This window comes from Aethina tumida, chromosome 1 (assembly GCF_024364675.1).
Source record: "Aethina tumida isolate Nest 87 chromosome 1, icAetTumi1.1, whole genome shotgun sequence".
NCBI lineage: Eukaryota > Metazoa > Arthropoda > Insecta > Coleoptera > Nitidulidae > Aethina > Aethina tumida.
Genome location: NC_065435.1, coordinates 6043784 through 6061381, shown reverse-complemented (window position 1 = coordinate 6061381; position 17598 = coordinate 6043784). Strand labels below are relative to the sequence as shown.

Below are 17598 nucleotides of genomic sequence, written 5' to 3'. Positions count from 1 at the left end.
TTAAAGGATTTCTAAGTTGTTCACACAACCTGTCCTCTAGTGATTAAATTATACCATAGTGATGAAAGAGCAAAACCCTTTCACCGACATGAAAGAAAGCATCCTTTTATAAAAAGTGCTGTATAAACAAAGAACGATAAGAGATAAATAAAGTTACAAATAAATGGATCCACTGAAACCCGTTTCATTTGTCGCAAAATGTTGTTTCTAAATCAGTCTTTTATAGCAATTTTATTCGTATTCAATTTGATCAAATATTCTGCGACAGAAAACGGCGCCCCAGACTACGAAGATCAGTTATTACTAAACTTGAACATCACTGCAGTTAAAAGTAAGTTCATTTGTTAAAAAATGTTGTCAGTTCACTCTTTTAATCATTTATATTCTTTACTTAAATTAAACAAATAATTTGTGCCTTTTTTTTAATTTTATTCGTATTTAAAATGATTAAAGGTACTCAGAATACGATAAAAGACGACACCCCCGACTACTTTGACCAGAGCTTACAAAACGTGGTCAACAGCTTATTTAAAAGTAAGTTCTTTTTGTTGCAAATTGTTCTCAGTAAAATACTGGTTCACTCTTTTAATCATTTATATTCACACTTAATTTAATCTTTTTAACCATTCACATTTATATTAATCAAATATTTTTTGCCAGATGAAAATGAAGTGAATTTTGTCAGCCGATTAAGCAATTACGGAAAAGGAAAAAATGCATCCTGGTTAATCAGAAGAGAGAAAGATCAAAATTTTTATTACAAACATGAATTGGAATATGAGGGTTACGATGGATTCTATAATAATATGGCACGCCCTGATTCTGGAGCAATTGGTAAGTCTTGTTAACAACTTGAAATAAAAATGTATGTAAAAAATAACTTTTTATTTTGAGTGAATAAAATTTATTTAATAAAAATATAAACGACTTAATAAATTTAACATAGTCAGCAATTTTGATTTAGATCAAATTTATGTATACATAAAATTTAGTACATGTCCTCCATGACTGCGTAACACCTCAAGTCTAATATTGTATTCTTCGTGGAGTATTTTGGCTCACGTCAGCAAAATTATACAGTGGTATAGATAATTGTAACAACTTATTAACATATATTAAAAATATGAATTGTACTACATGAATTGGATGCCAAAACCTACAATATTTATTGTTTTTTCCATTATTTTTATGTCTTCTATACAACTGAAAAAAAGTTGATAACTGGATAATTTGAATGTCAAAAAACAATCCAATTGTCAAATGAAATTAAACCTGTAGGGAATGGGATGGCTGAAATTTGTTCAAGATCTGTGAGAAGATGGTTGATAGATGGGGCTTCATATGACAACAGACCTACAAGAAAACCCTGGTTTCTACCAAAAACAGAAACAGACCACAGAACTGTAGAGATGAATAGTTTTTAGGCAAAATACAAACAAAAAGTTTGTTATACCTACAGTGAAACATGATGGCGGTTCAATTATGCTTCAATTCTTCTGGCGTAGCTCCCCTAGAGTGATTTATGTACAGGGACATATTAAAAACTATTTACTTTCATAGATATAATAAATAATACTCTTGATAAACGTGTTTCAACATGAAAACGATCCCAAACACAAATCCAAAATTGTAACTGGATAAAAGTCTAAAGTATTGATGTTTTGTCTTGCCCGCCTCATTTTCCAGACATTAACCCTATAGAAAACATGGAGGATTACGTTTATAACTAAATTCGACCTAAAAATTTTCCAATCATTTTATTAAAACGAACGATTATATTGAAAAGCTACTGAAATCAATGAAAAAAGGTATTTAAAATTTATTAAGAATAATGGATATGATACTAGATAGTAAATAAAGGAAGGCTAAATGTACGTAAGGTTGTTTTATTTTATAGTTACTCTTGAATTTTTTTCAAATATTAATAAATACCTAATTAAACTCACTAATAAACAATTATATTGCCCTATTGTTGTTATTAAACATATTGGATAACAGAGAATTATATGTATATTTAAACTTACACTTTTATCAAGACAAATAAAAATTTCTAAAGTTGCTCTACATATGAGGAATAGTTTATTTATAGATATTCTAAATAATGGGCATGAAAGCCTTAACCTTTACATGTTTCTAGTTAGTATTTTTTACTGTAAGTATAAAAATATTGTATTACAGACGGACTTCTTTTAAGGAGGGTTCCAAATGCTTATGAGGATGGAGTCTACAAGCCCGTCGAAGGTCGTCCAAATCCTCTCCTCCTCAGTGAAAAACTCTTAAAAGGAAAGACTGGAACTCAGTCTGCGGTTGGCCGTAACGCCTTTATTGTGTATTTTGGTAATGATTTTAAAATGAAAACAAAATGGTTCGAAAACCATGAAGCGTCATATTTCAGGCCAACAAGTCGTCGAAGAAATCTTGGACGCACAAAGACCAGCTTGTCCTCCAGAATACCTAAACATTCCAATACCACCCAATCACTCTTACCGCACAACATACAAGCATTCGGAACTACCCGTACTCAGAACAAGGTACGACCAAAGAACTGGATATAGCCCCAATAATCCCAGACAACAATTGAACGAAATCACCCCGTATCTAGACGGAAATTTGATTTACGGAACAACCAAACAGTGGGCTGATCAGCTCCGTAGGGATGAAAATGGCAAAATTGCACCCCATGGTAAATTGGCAAGTTCATATTCGGGAAGGTTTCCTGCCTTTAACACACAAGGGTTACCCATGGCTAACCCACCTCCGCCCTTCTACCACGCTGACCACGTAAAGAACCACGAAACGGCCAAAGTATCCAGATTTTTCAGTAAGTTGATACATAACCTTAAAATTCCCTCACCCAATTATAATTTCAGAGCTGGGTAACCCCCGAGGAAACGAGAACGCCTTCCTGCTAACGTTCGGCGTGCTGTGGTTCCGTTGGCACAACCACCTAGCCGACCACATCTCCGACCTACATCCGTATTGGAGCAACGACAAAATCTTCAACGAGGCCAGAAAATGGACCATAGCCACCCAACAAAGAATCGTCATGTACGAGTGGCTCGACCAATGGGTTCCGGGAAGCGCAGAGGCCCTTGGACCCTACAAATACGATCCACATGTCGACCCTCAGATCGACCAGTTTTTTCAGTCGGCCGCTTTCAGATTCGGACACACGTTGGTGACGGCCGGAGTCTATCTTAGGGATTACATCCGGTCCGGCTGTAAAACTAAATTCGACGACTGGGGTAAAAACACGGTGCGTACTTGCAACATTTATTGGCGCCCTCAGGAACCGATGCTGACTTTAGAAAAGGAAAATGGGAATGTGATCGACATCGACCGGCTTATTATGGGGATGACGACGCAGTTTAGTGAAAGGGAAGACAACAAAATTGTGGAGGATTTAAGGGGAAACGTGTTTGGACCGCTAGAGTTTCCCAGAAGAGATTTAATGGCCATTAATATCCAAAGAGGGAGAGATCATGGTTTACCCGACTATAACACGGCACGTGAAGCTTATGACTTACCCAGAATTACCTTTGATGACTTTTCAAATTTCGGTCGAACTCGTCAAGAAATTGAAGACTTAAAACAGATGTACAACCATGATGATAAAATTATTGATGCATGGGTAGGTGGAATATGGGAAACAACTGAAAGGGGTCCAGGACCACTGTTTTCTGCTGTTATTCAAGATCAGTTTAGAAGAATTCGAAATTCTGACAGGTTTTGGTACGAAAATTATAAAATGAACAAGTAGGTACAATTTGACAGGTTTATAACAAACCTTTTAATAGAAAAGATGTTTCAAAATTTAGGAGTAGGTAAGACACGTCCAATAATGAAAAAAATTTTTCCTAATTTGTATTAATGCATAAATTTACTGTTTTTTAAAGTAAAAATACTATTTATTCCAGTTCTTGCTCTTAAATAATTTCATTAAATACTTTCTTTGATGTAATTTTTCTATGACATTGACTGACAGGACATAAACCCTCTTTCATTTGACCCCACACTAATATTTAATGGATTAAGATCTGGTGTCCATGGAAGACAATTTATAGGACTGTCATTCTGAAGGCTAAACCGGAGAACTACTGTCAACATTACAAACTAAAATGGGGAAAAGTACCCTTATGCATATACCACAAATCACGTTTTCTGTCCAATGGGACATATTTCTCCATATAACTTACCAGGAAGAAAAGTATAGCTATTTGTGGTGAAAGTTGCTTCATCAAAGAAAGTTATTTTTGATAAGAATGTGTGGTCGTGTTCATGAAGAGATCAGAACCTTTGACAAAACTGTGGATCTCCTAAAATGTCTTGAACTTGTCGATAATGATAAGGATGCAGCTGTTGTTCTTTTACAGTTCTCCAAACCACCGAATACGATAGATAGTTTGTTGTAACAAACGTGTAGTACTAATAGTTGGATTTACGTCAACAATATGCAAGATATTCTCCTCATTTCCAACTGTTTTAATTGTTCTTGGTCTTCCACTATCTATAATTTTAGTTCTTAGTGTACCTATTTCATGTAATCATCACTCAGTGGAAAGAAAGGTTTTGTAATTAGATAAATTTCATCTAGGATCTTTTTCAGCAATCGTCTTACAGTACCAAGTGGTACATCCATCACATCCGTCCAGAGTTAATAACATTTAATGGTATCTGTTTGTTACCAATACAAATACAAAAATAAACATAAATAAAAGAATTACTTCAACATGTCATACCAACCTGATTTTGTATTGTATGGAAATAACTTTAACTTTCTTCAAACATTAAAGCAGATATATCTCAAAAATGATTGTGGTAATCAAAATTAATAAAGAGTACATTTTTTCTTCTAAATTGTGCAAAGAACATTAGAAACTTAATATTCAGTGGTGTAGAAAATAGTATGAGAAAAAGAGCAGTACCTCAGAGTACCATTATGGAAACAGTTTATTATATTGAATTGTATTTTATGATAATACACATCAAATTTAAACACAATTGACAAAATATGAGAAAAAATGATTTAAATTTGAGGTGCTATTCTCTTTAGATGAAAAAAAAAATTACTTAGATTTTCTTCATCATTGGATGTTCTTCTACCTCCTCCAAAATTTAGAAACTCCCTTCCATTTGCCCTTGTCCAACAAATTACCATGATATGAAAACGTTTGCAGATTGTTCACGAAAGAAGAAGTGGACAGAATAAATCAAATATCCATTTACGACGTGATTATGGCAGTAACAAAACTTGACAAAGACGACATTCCAAAAAATCCCTTTCGAGCCCCCGTTGAGGGAAGTGATACAAATCTTATAAATCGTTGTAAACTATCGAATACAGTTCGATATAATAATATAACTTACAAAGCCTTGCCTGCATTGAACGACGCTGCTTTAAATGAGTCCTGCGTTCAGGGAGATACTTACGATTATTTCTCAAAAAGTGAGGTGTCTTTTATTGCGACTTTTATTTTTATAGGCACCTTTGTTTTTGGTGAGTATAATTAGCAGTTTTTAACTTAAAGTTGTATTAACGCATCACTACAGGAGCTGTTGGTGTGGTATTTTTCTTGATACACTATTATGATAAAATAAAAGATGAGGAAGAGAAGAAGAGGGGCGACTGCTATAGAGAGTCAGTAATAAGAAAGTCTGCTAAAAAGGAATGCATTTTTATGGGTAGGTAATCATCATATAATTTATTTGCTAAACGTCAAATTGTGATTTAGTTTCCGCCATCGAATGGATAGATAAAAACACCACCAGAAAAGTCTTAATAAGACTCATTGACAACAAAATTGAATTGGAATCTTTCAGCGGTAGAAGGTGTAGGTCTTTTCCGTTGAAACGAGGAGAAAAAATAACGATATATTATGTAATGGATGAACCCACTTTGGTGATACAAATGGAAAATAGATACGACTTGGTTTTAAAGTTTGAAGCAGATTCAATGCGTCGTGAAGCAGGAAGAAGGATCGAACAATTAATTAGTGAGTTGGAAATGCAAAAAACCAAGGTAGAGAACTATAGTTTCAGATGCATACATCTTTGCACCCAGAAAGAAAGACAGGAACAATTAGAGAAGTTCTTTAGAGTTGTGTTCGATCAAGCCTTTGATATAAATAACGCTTCTAAAAAAGATAAAGAGATTTTTAAATTTAATAAGGACAAAAAAGACATTGTTCACTTCCAACTGACAATTGAAGAATTCGCCGAATCTTTGGGAATGAAAGCCAATAACATATTCGTGACAAAATTGTTCGACTTAACAGACAAAGACAAAAGTGGAACCATAAATTATGAAGAGTTTCTATCTTTACTTGCCATACTTGCCAAAGGTGACGAAAAGAAGAAGGCTTCGTTGTTATTTAAAATACATGACTTAGACAACACAGGATCCGTATCAAAAGAGCACTTCAAGAAAATGATGAAGTAAGCCAGAAATATTTTGTTTATTTCTCAGAGCTCATTAATTATATTCATTTACAGATCCTTTTTAGAAACTACAACAGAAAACGTTGATGACAAAAATTTAGAAACGTCCATAGAAGTGATGTTGAAAAATGCTAATTTTGAGCATAAGGATATGTTTTCGTTGGAAGATTTTCAAAAAATAATTGGTGATGACGTTCTTAATAAAACTTCTCTTGGATTCAGCGGTGTCAAAAACTCCTTTTTCGACAAAGTCACCAAGGAAATGTCAAAGATTTATGTGTAAGTACTTCCTATTGCCAATATCAAAAGTGATATTGTAAGATAAAATTTCAGTGGAAGAGGCAAACTTCAGAATAATCAACAAGATACCACCAATGTGATAGACAAGGAAGAAGGGATGACAATTAAGAAGAATGAAACGCATGAAATCAATCCCATCATCAAATACATAGAATTGCATGCCAAAGAAATTTTCTTTGAGTTACTATACACACTTGTACTGTTAGCCATTTTTGCTGAAAGAGCCTACTGTAAGTATGAAAACTTCTAATTTTTATCTCATAGTGACGGTAAGTTGACAGATTATTCGGTGGAAAGAGAACACTCTGGGCTTAGAAGAATAGCAGGGTATGGAGTAACAGTAACAAGAGGTGCTGCATCAGCCATGATGTTTACATACTCATCTTTATTGGTCACGATGTGCCGAAACACTTTTACTTACTTAAGAAATACCCATCTGAGTTATTACTTTCCCTTTGATTCCATGGTTACAATACATAAATTTATCGGTGTATGGGCCTTTGTTTTCACATGTAAGTAATAACTAGTCAGTAATTAGTACTTTGGTACCATTACTTTATTATTTTTCAGTAATACATATAATAGGACACGCCTTTAATTTCTACCACATCTCAACTCAAACAGCCGACGACCTGACATGCTTGTTCAGGAATTTCTTCCATTCGTAAGGTGTTTTAAGTGCAGCCAAGTCCAAAACTCAAAACGATATAATTTCAGGACTCACGAACTACCAAAATTCCACTACTGGTGTTGGCAAACTATAACTGGTTTCACCGGCGTTGTTTTGACGTTAATTTGGGCAGTAATGTACGCCTTTACTTTTCCAATAGTCAGAACCAAAATTTACAATTGGTTTTGGTACACCCATAACTTGTACCCTTTGTTCTTCGTCTTTATGATCCTTCATGGTACCGGAAGGTTGATCCAAACTCCTTTCACCCATTACTACCTTCTTGGTCCACTAATTCTATTCATTATTGACACCCTAATAAGTGTTTTCAGAAAAAAAATTGCCATACCAGTATTAAAGGCAGAAATATTGCCCTCAGGTAAGTAATTGTCAAGTACTTAGACTAAATTTGTAATAATTTTTGCTATTACTTTAGACGTAACCATGTTGAAGTTTGTAAAACCACGAGGATTCCAATACAAATCAGGTCAGTGGATCAGAATAGCTTGCACGGCTCTTAACCACAACGAATACCATCCATTTACAATATCTTCATGCCCGCAAGAGAAAGAATTAACCGTACATATAAGAGCTGTCGGTCCCTGGACGAGGCTTATCCGAGAAGTCTATCAGTCGGTTTTACCTGAAAATGAGCTTCCAAAGGTATTCCAAACCATGCCAAGTAACGTTTTGCTTTTAAACCACTTAATTGTTATAGATTTATATAGATGGGCCATTTGGTGACAGCCACCAAGACTGGTACACTTATGAGATTTCAATTTTGATAGGAGGTGGTATTGGAGTCACACCTTTTGCCAGTATCTTAAAAGACATTGTTGGAGGGCGCTCTGACAATAATATATGCAAGAAGGTTAACATTTTGTTATTAAATGTATAACAACAACTATTAATTTGTTAATAGGTTTACTTCATGTGGGTTGCCCGAACTCAGAAACAATTTGAATGGATGTTGGATATTATAAGAGAAGTTGAAGATAAGGACGAAAAAGGACTGATCAGTTGTCACATTTTTATCACAGAGTTTTATCAGAAATTTGACTTAAGAACCACCCTTTTATACGTTTGTGAAAATCACTATCAAAGATATTACAATAAGTCAATGTTTACCAATTTAAAGGCAGTTACTCATTTTGGCAGACCTAATTTTAATAGGTTATTTAAGACAATAGAAGACATGCATCCAGAGGTATTCTTAAACATTATTTAAGTTTTGTTGGTTTAATTTGTTGTTTTAGGTTGATCGATTTGGAATATTCAGTTGTGGACCTCCAACTCTAAGCCACGGAGTGGATCAATCAGTAGCTGAGTTAAATAAAACGAAGAAACTATTTGAACATCATTTCAAAAACTTTTAAGGTTGTACGAATATTATTCTTAGTAGTTAAGACATGGAAAAGTAATTAGATGTTTTGTTTCAATATACAGATAAAAAATAATATTGAATTATTTTAACAGTACATATATCATCTTTATTTACTGTAGAATATTTACATTCTACAATTACTTACGCTTACATGACTTCACCTTATACAAAACATTAATAAACTAATGAGCAACAGTAATACATTCAGTGAGGTCTTGGCAGATCTTCCACACTCTTGAATTTCATGTTCCTAAAAATGAAACATGCACATGTTGTGTAAAGAAACTTTTTAAATCTTACCAAAGGATGCTCATTGAAACAACCAGTCAACCTTCTCCTAGCCAAATTATTTAAGTACTTCTTCTCACACGCCAAAATTGTGTCATATTTTAACATTTGAGGAACAATCGTTGGCTTTTTTCTATCAGTTTCCACTTTAGGAACGGTGTTGTTAATGGCAACGAATATCAAATTGGAATATTGTATGCTCTTGACATAGTATGGCCTAAACCAATTCGTTTAATTTAAAAATATCACAGAAGCTAATACTTACCTATTTTTAGTGCTGGGTTCAAAGTCAATGTTTATTGTACGATCCTGGTTCAGAACATACAAATGAATTTCAGTTCTACATGTGAAATACTCCTTTCCATTATTGTCGTCTTCTTCATCCTCCTCATCATCGTCATCGTCGTCATCATCCACTATTTCATAATTCAGATCAGTCTCATTGAAATTTGTACTATTCATGCTGTCATCAATCAGATAAGTCTCGTTGAAATTTGTACTATTTAAGCTGTCCTCTAAGCTAATCTCCACATCTGAGCCATATTTCATATCCTGTGCCAGGACATAAGAAAGACCAGACCAGTCAAACATCTTCCAGTAAACAAATAGTCTGACCACAAACGCGTTCAGTACCTCCAGGATGAAAGCCAATGGCTGAAATACTGAAATTACATAACACAATGATATTAAATCAAACTACACATACAGTCATTAATCTGGTGGCACTGCTCCCTTCACCCTCCTCATCAGTACATAGCGCTTGCAAATCGTACAGGATCACTTCTTCAAATATGTTTTCTTCAATCATGGATATCAAGACGTCGTCTTCAACGTCTCCAAAGAACTTCCCTGTGTCATTGGATGAGTCTTTTAAGCTAAGCACTATGTATCCGTTATTATCTACTATGTAGCAGTCCAAAGTGGTGTTGCATCTTCCACACATAGAACATTGGTTCTACAACATGAGTAATAATTAGTGAAGCAGTGGTTGATGATTGGTAAATCTTACAGATAATTTGAACGCCACATCCATGGCTCGTTCTTTGAGCTTCGCAAGAGAGAACTGGTAACCAACAACAGAACCAGGAGCTTCTTTACCAGCGTCTGAGGGGAATATGGCGTAGCTACTGGTTACCGGACAGTCATCTTTGCATTCGGCTGCGTTAAATGGAACGGAGAAAACGAACGCATCCTTGTTGTACTTGTGCTGTAGGACTGCACTTTTGTACCAAGTTTCGTCGATGGCTCTGGCATGGATGTCACCAAATTCCCTGACATTTATACAATTTAATTTTATATTTTATGAATGCACTTTGTAAACCTACTTCTTTGTATTGTTTTCTACTTTCTCGTCAATGTAATCCCATCTGGTTAAACCACTCATCGTGGCCAAAAATGTTAGGGTAACATTGTACTTGGTTATCAAACTCCACTCCTTGGGTCTTGTGTGTTCAATCGTCGTCCAGTTTTTGACAAACTTTTCAGTTGCTGAAGCGTCGAAAATTAATCTTTCCACTAGCTTTCTATCGCAGTAATAACTGTCGTTATCTAGTTCTTCCTTCTCTGCATTTGAAGTTGCATTATAATATTATACTAATACACTATTAATAGAGTTACCTGGTTCATATTGTCTCTTCCATACGAACTCACCGTCGTACATTTTGCCCAAGAAATTAACTAGTTCATCTTCAGGTTTGTCGTACTCGTGCCCTTCCAAATAGTGGTACTTACAGTAGGTCCTAAAATGTTTGCCTTTAGACCACCAACATTATAACTTGATTTGACGTACCATTTAGGGTGGATTTTCCAGTTCCCTTTAAAGAAATCTATCAATTTGATGCCTGTGTGTTTGTACTTTTTTATAACATCTTCCACTTTCAATGAGTAGTGCCCATAAGTCCTCGGGAAAGCAAGACCAATGGAAAATGGAGTATTATTCAATGGCGTGAAGTAATAGTCGTAAACTTCTTTAGAAACACGCCTCATATCATCATAATGGTACTTGATGGTGATATTTTCCATGCTTCCAGTCAAACCATTAACGAGAGCATCCCTTAATTCCCTTTTAACGTCGCTGATCTCCCAGGCATTCTTTCCGTCATCCAACTGTTCCACCTCCGTCAAGTCCACACTGTTGTAATTCTCCTTCAAAATGCCTTGAAACTACAAAGAAAAGTCAGTAGGTGCAGTTTTTAATGAAGCCAAATACTTACCACAGGGCGAAGATCTGGGTGCATCAGAACATAGCCGTTGTTACTCACAATAAACGCATATCCGTTGACGCCAATCTAAACCAAAGAAGTTATTAACGAACTGGTGAGTTGTACATCATACCTTATATGGAAGAGTCAGTTTCCTGAAGTCATCAATGGGCACATCGGTGGCAGCCACTCCCAACAAGTTAGCAGTCCTTGTATCGTTTTTGTTGTTGGTCTTCCTGTCGAAGCAAGGAATGGCTGCCGCAGTTAATAATCTGAACGGCTCGTTGATTGTCGTGTCTTTAGTATCATCATACTAAAATTAATCCAACTGTAGTCACTAAACGTAGGTTTAAAGGGTGACATACCGTTATGTCTATGTAAGCATGGGTCCAAGATATCGGATGTTCTTCGCCTTGCAACACTAACGGTCTGGCTATCACGTTGATGTACTGCAAAACTGAAGCTGTGACTTGTTCCAAACTTTGCACATGCGTATGAAAGCCTAAGTTATTACCAGAAAAATATAAATTTAGAAACATGTGGTTTGTATGTGATTAAGTACCTCTGTTCGCACAGGCTATCCACTGCAGCTCAGCTTCGTTGGTAACTTCCTTCCCTATCAGATATGTAAATATTCTTACGGGTATGTTAGTCCCATTGTTCAGGTAGTTGTATTTCATGATGGTTTCGCTTAAATTACCAGAAATGCTGTCAGTAATTATCATTATAGCCTGATTACAATCTGTATTGTTAACATCATCACAACCACGATTTCTTCTGTACTAAAAATTCAAACACTATAAATTAAATCTTGGTCAAATGTGTGATAGTACATTTTGTAGTAGTACGAAAGCCTTCTGCAAGGCTTGTTCTAGTCTGGTTTTTCCATCAGGATCTAAGGTTTGGATGGCTTCCTTGAAGACGTGGATGTTTTCCCTTGTAGCTTGCACCAATGACCCATTAAAACAAGGCACGATGTAATCGGTGGTTTCCGAGTAGTTCATGACATTAACATAGTCATTATTGGAGAAAGTGTCCAAAATGCTGTAAGCTGTCAGAGCTCCAATGTGCTTACCCATACCTAAACCACAACAAGATTCCTACGTGTTTATGTAAAATGCCATAAAAAGTTGTTACCATCCATGGACCCTGAGTTGTCCATCAGAATTATCACGTCTTTGGTACAAGTGGCAGCTTCAATAAACCAAGTCCTGATGCGACAGTCGAACAAGTCCTTCCTTGTGTCGTCCCATTTCTTCCCTAAAACAAACTAAGTCACACTGCAACAACCACGCCTTTTTGTTAATACCAGGAAAGTGCCTCATTATCCCCGAAGTACTGCCGAAGTACTGCCAGGAAAGGGCCGGGTCGGTTTTGTAGTTCTTTTCAAAAATTTCGTCGAGGGCTTCCGACCATTGTATGGCAAATGCGGCCTCCGGTTCTAAAATTAATTATGATTTGTTTCATGGACCAAATTTTGACTCCAACTTTACCTCTGTCGTAAACATTAGTGGGGACGTGTACCGAACTGTGGCTGGTGTTCACGGATAAATTATAGAAGTGCGTGTCTGCATTTAAATGCATGGTTTTGTACATGGCCGCGTTCTTCTTCAGCGACTTAGGGAGTTTGAGCTTCACTCCCTCCTCTGGAGAGTACTTGGAGCTGTAATATTTGTAGTTGGAACCATTGTATTCTAGTTCTTCGGATATATTTTCTGCACGTTGTTGGATTTCCTATAAATTGCGGGCGTGAATTTCCTTCAGTTTAAAAGATGATGTCTACCTTTATGGCGTCCATCTTCCAGTCCATCATTATACCGATATTGTTGGTGATTTCCGCCAGCAAATCTGTTGGACGGTTTTCTTCAACTTGCGCATTGTTTGATTTGTAAGTCTGAAATGTGACTGATAACAAATTGATGGTGAAATTGATAGTCAAGACCAACCTCTTTGATTACTTTGAATTCAGTTACAACCTCCCCAAGGTTGTACAGTTCGTGCCCAATTTCATTGGCCCACTTAGACACCCTTTAAAAAGCACAGTATAAATCCACACATCCAAGAAAAAAGGTATCACACCAAAAGGTTAGGTGTTATTAATTTCATCACCTTAGTATTAATTTATGCTTAGCATACATGGGGGGAATTATTTAATGAACTAGAAGGGATAAACGATGCTTTTTTAAGCGTTCTATTGATCTGTGCCAGGGTTTGCGTCAGTATTTTTTTAATTAAAAGCTAAATAATTTTGTCACATATCGCTCCTGCGTTCGATGTAACAAAATGTCAAATCAAAATAGAGCACATGTGGTTTGGAAGTTCGTCCATAGAAATTTGGACCAACGCCGTTTTACTTACTGTTCTCCTTGTAGTGAACAACCAGTGAATGAAAATAATGTGGAAATTAAAACAATCACACTGACCAAATGCACTAAATACGGTCTGGCGTTAATCATGTTGTGTTACCGTACTAAAATTTAGACGGGAGCTCTAGTCGAGATAACCAGAGTCTATTCTTAGACGGGCTCTGCTCTGTGCGTAGTAACGGAGCTTTTATACTGCTAACACAAATTAAAACAAACATTTTATTAAAATTAAAGATTTAGAGTATTGATCCGTGATTCTATTTTCAATCTGGCCGTTTTAGCAGTATTATATTTCAGTGTAAATCTACTCCAATGTCAAAATGAACATTTGTTGCGGCTGGAAATATATCAAATTCTAATCCGCTTAAAGTAATCCTTGTGGGACTAAGAGGAACAGTTCATTTTAACTGAGAGGATTTTGTGTGTGTATTTATTATATTATTTGGACATTTTGATTGAGAAATGTATTAAACCCTTAAATTATTATTAAGTATTAAACTTAAGATGCTAGAAGAAGTGTCGTTGGATGCTTTGAAGATGATCAACGTCAAGGTCATTATGAAAGTTGTACCAACGAAGAAATTAAGTGAAATCACGTGCAAAATCCTCGTGCAACATGTTTGGAAATGGGCCAGCCATTACACTGCGATGAATCAACCATTAGAAAGGGGTTTCATGTGATGAATTTCATCAAAAAGTTAAACAAATGGACTTCACATAAATTAAGTGGAGAAAATAAAATTAAGCGTTTGACCATGGCTAATTCTCTCCTTGCACGCAACGCAAGTGAGTCTTTTATTGATCGTATTGTTATAAGCGACGAAAAGTGGGTTGATTACGACAATTCTTGACGGTCTGGACAGTGGATTGAAGCTAAGAACTTGGTGGGACAATAATGAAAAAAACTTAATCCAATAAAGTTATTTTAAAGTTAATGGTTAAAAATATCTTCGATACCTAGTAAATTATTTATGTACAGTGGTGGTCATTATACAAGCAACTCTATAAATATTTTAGCATAACTCTTTTATTTGATGTGAACTGTTTAAATAATATTAATTTACTATTGTTGTTTTATACAGTACTATAGAAACTTCTATATACTTATTCTATAAAATGTTACATATATTTTCCTGAATTGAGTTGGACATAAATATAGCAACTTTAATTCAGAAAAAGATTTTTAAATATTAAATCTGTGTTTTCTATAGGGTTGATATCTGGAGATTGGGACGGGCAAAACAAAACATTGATGCTTTGGTCTTTAATCAATCCATCACAATATATGGATGGATATTGTTGTTTAATATATCTCTGGACATAAATCAGTCTACACAAGAATTGAAGCATTATAGGGTGTTTAACATAAATACAACCATCAATTTTTATGAATTAAACTCGTCACTAAAAATTACTTGTCTTCACTGTTTTGTGGTTCAGTCAATGTGATCCTAAACAATGATTAAATAATTATAATAAAGCAGCAATAATAGCTAATTAATGATCGATTTATTCGATGAAAGACCATAAAGTAAAAAGTTACCATAATTTTGTCCATTGAAAAATAAAAAAAGTACGCAATTTTTTAAACAATAAAATTAGATTGCCCAGTTTCATGGTAGACACAATAATAATAAAAAAATAATAAACTTTATAGCATTCAATTCAAGTAATACAGCTTATTTTTAGAATAGTTTAATAAGTTGGTATAATTGTGGTCACTACTGTACATTTATATAACAATTAATTATGAGAATTGCACAGTATTTCAATAAAGAAACAACTGTATAAAAAAAGACTTTGATATTTGAATATTTGAACAAGTATAAAGTTTTCACAAAAATGTATTATCCTCCAGAATTTGAGGGAAGAGTACTTTGAAGTAATGAATCCAAGTTCAATAGAATAGTATCAGATGGTGAACAATACGTTCCTAGTCTTTCAAATAAAAGTTTAGACCCTAAATGCATTATAAAAACACGGTAGAGAAAACGTTATTGTTTGGGTTCCTTTTCTTGACATGGTATAGAACCACTGCGGTGAAAAATATATAATGGAACCATTTGTCAACGATAATTTACCAGTTACATGGATTGATGATCCAAAACATGCGTTCAGAAAATTGGTTAAATAAATAATCGTTGGAGTTCTGGACTGGCCAGCGCTAAATCCAGACCTAAATCCAATTAAAAAATTATGGAACAACCTAAAGCCTTCATTAAAACACCAAAATCCATCAATTTAGATGAATTATGGTCATTAATTGAAAATTGTGGTATTTAATTTCAAAGTACCATTGCCAATATCTTGTTGAATCTATAAGTCAATGTGTACCACTGACAGCCACATTTAAGTAGAAAATATTCTGATTTATATATAAAGTGAATAATTGTAGAAAGAATATACTGTAATTATAAAATATTTTAATGTTTGATTTTGTAATATTACAAATGTTTTCTCTGTATATACTACAAATTTTGTATGTAGAACTTTGTGAATTCATAATAACTTTATTGTTTTCGCATTTAAGCAAATATTGAACAATTATACACATTAACATTACAGCGTTAATTTATCATAATTGTTAGCTCAAAATAGACCAATTGACATGACAAAATAATTGTAAAAAACCCGCCAAACAAAATCCCCCCGCATTTTTAAGAACCTTGTACGACATCCCCCGACTATCGCCACAATTACGAGCTAAAAATCTAATTAACACGAATTAGCGACACAATATAAATTGACAGGATGTATTGACACAAATCTTTACACTGAAATACCAAGAAACGATAACAATGATTCACTTTTCCTTCGCCCCATTGCGACGTTCGTGTAAAATGTGACCTTTAGAAATCAGGTAAATTCCGAAAGATGAAATATCAGAGCGACATTCCTTTAGAAACTATGATAATGCCATAGCACAAAAAAACAGGCACAAAAGCGAGATAAAAAGACTTGTTCTATTTGTGAATCATTTCCACTGTGTTCCTGGGTGGTTGCAACGCATTTGTTGTTTGTTCAATTAATCCTAAAATTTCCACAAATGGTGGAGATATCGTTAAACAAACAAAACATTGAATTTATAGACATTACATTAACACTGATTACCTCATTTACTCCAAATTTAATAAATTGCTGATTTCTATCAATAAATAAAATATTAATAGAGTGAAGTTTCATTGATAACTTTTAAATGAAACAAGGTACTGATATATGATAGAATAAAAAATGTGAAAGGTCAATTTAATTAAATTTTGACATACAACTGACGTGTGCTAAAGTGCCCAATACCATACGGGCAGTATCAACTATTTTTGTTTAATGGACAAGATGATCTTGTGACATCTCATTTGAAAGGTGTTTTTATTCTCTATTAAGTGATATTTTGATGGCTAAAATCAGTTTTAGGAATGTGACGTTTATTATCACTTGTCAGTAATTATTTATATTGAACCCAAATTACTTTAATTCAGATATTCTGCCTATTCCCTTTTTAATAATTCTTTTAGTTCTCTGAATAACTCAACTGGATTAAAAACGAAGTATAATTTCAGCATAGAATTTCAAATTAATTAATCAATATCCTCATATATTGAATCTTTTTCGTAAAATTGCCCATACAAAATTACTTTTATATTATATAAATCTATTGTAATAGTTGAACTTTACCTAGAAATAAGTAATTTTTTTTTGTTCAACAACTTATCCCATAATAAGCGTTAAAATAATTGTAAAGTTAACAATTTTATTAGTAAATAAAAGTTATTTTTATGTATTTCCAAGTCTGCAATTTTCTATTGACATATAATTATATTAAATAATCAAATTCACAAGAAACTTTTGTAAGTACTTTTTATAAACCAAAATATTAGACGTAATATTCAAAAATTATTTTAAAAAATCCATTTAATACACATCAGAATTGTACGAGTGAAAAATACTTTATAA

At 34.3% G+C, this 17598-nt stretch overlaps 2 protein-coding genes across 2 annotated transcripts; one reads left to right on the top strand and one right to left on the bottom strand.

Annotated features, from left to right (window-relative positions):
* The first annotated feature begins 443 nt into the window (after positions 1-443).
* Positions 444-8886, top strand: LOC109594881 (dual oxidase-like). Its single transcript, XM_049961691.1, has 17 exons — positions 444-534; positions 661-834; positions 2179-2337; positions 2396-2821; positions 2871-3756; positions 5178-5497; positions 5551-5682; positions 5733-6435; positions 6493-6717; positions 6772-6968; positions 7020-7250; positions 7309-7402; positions 7456-7787; positions 7845-8071; positions 8127-8279; positions 8331-8615; positions 8665-8886. Exons 1-17 carry the CDS (start codon positions 444-446, stop codon positions 8782-8784), a joined length of 4755 nt encoding a protein of 1584 aa, XP_049817648.1. The 3' UTR covers positions 8785-8886.
* LOC109594880 (voltage-dependent calcium channel subunit alpha-2/delta-3) lies at positions 8868-13780 on the bottom strand. Its single transcript, XM_049966713.1, has 19 exons — positions 13640-13780; positions 13228-13309; positions 13065-13175; positions 12775-13015; positions 12591-12722; positions 12419-12541; positions 12115-12362; positions 11844-12063; positions 11647-11783; positions 11415-11594; positions 11294-11368; positions 10870-11243; positions 10698-10819; positions 10406-10643; positions 10090-10351; positions 9787-10035; positions 9346-9734; positions 9093-9297; positions 8868-9042 (listed from the first exon to the last, which is right to left on the bottom strand). The coding sequence occupies exons 1-19, from the start codon at positions 13735-13737 to the stop codon at positions 8950-8952; spliced, it is 3579 nt and encodes a 1192-aa protein (XP_049822670.1). The 5' UTR covers positions 13738-13780; the 3' UTR covers positions 8868-8949.
* Between the last annotated feature and the right edge of the window lie 3818 nt (positions 13781-17598).

What these genes read in the sequence shown, in the direction of transcription:
- LOC109594881 (XM_049961691.1), top strand. Translation starts at nt 444, where the DNA reads ATGATTAAAGGTACTCAGAATACGATAAAAGACGACACCCCCGACTAC. An exon ending in AAAGGAATGCATTTTTATGG is followed by an intron (nt 5,683 to 5,732) that starts GTAGGTAATCAT and finishes ATTGTGATTTAG; the next exon opens with TTTCCGCCATCGAATGGATA. An exon ending in TTTTGCTGAAAGAGCCTACT is followed by an intron (nt 6,969 to 7,019) that starts GTAAGTATGAAA and finishes GTAAGTTGACAG; the next exon opens with ATTATTCGGTGGAAAGAGAA.
- LOC109594880 (XM_049966713.1), bottom strand. Translation starts at nt 13,737, where the DNA reads ATGATTAACGCCAGACCGTATTTAGTGCATTTGGTCAGTGTGATTGTT. An exon ending in CAACTCAGGGTCCATGGATG is followed by an intron (nt 12,363 to 12,418) that starts GTAACAACTTTT and finishes GTTGTGGTTTAG; the next exon opens with GTATGGGTAAGCACATTGGA. An exon ending in TGGAAAATCCACCCTAAATG is followed by an intron (nt 10,820 to 10,869) that starts GTACGTCAAATC and finishes CAAACATTTTAG; the next exon opens with GACCTACTGTAAGTACCACT.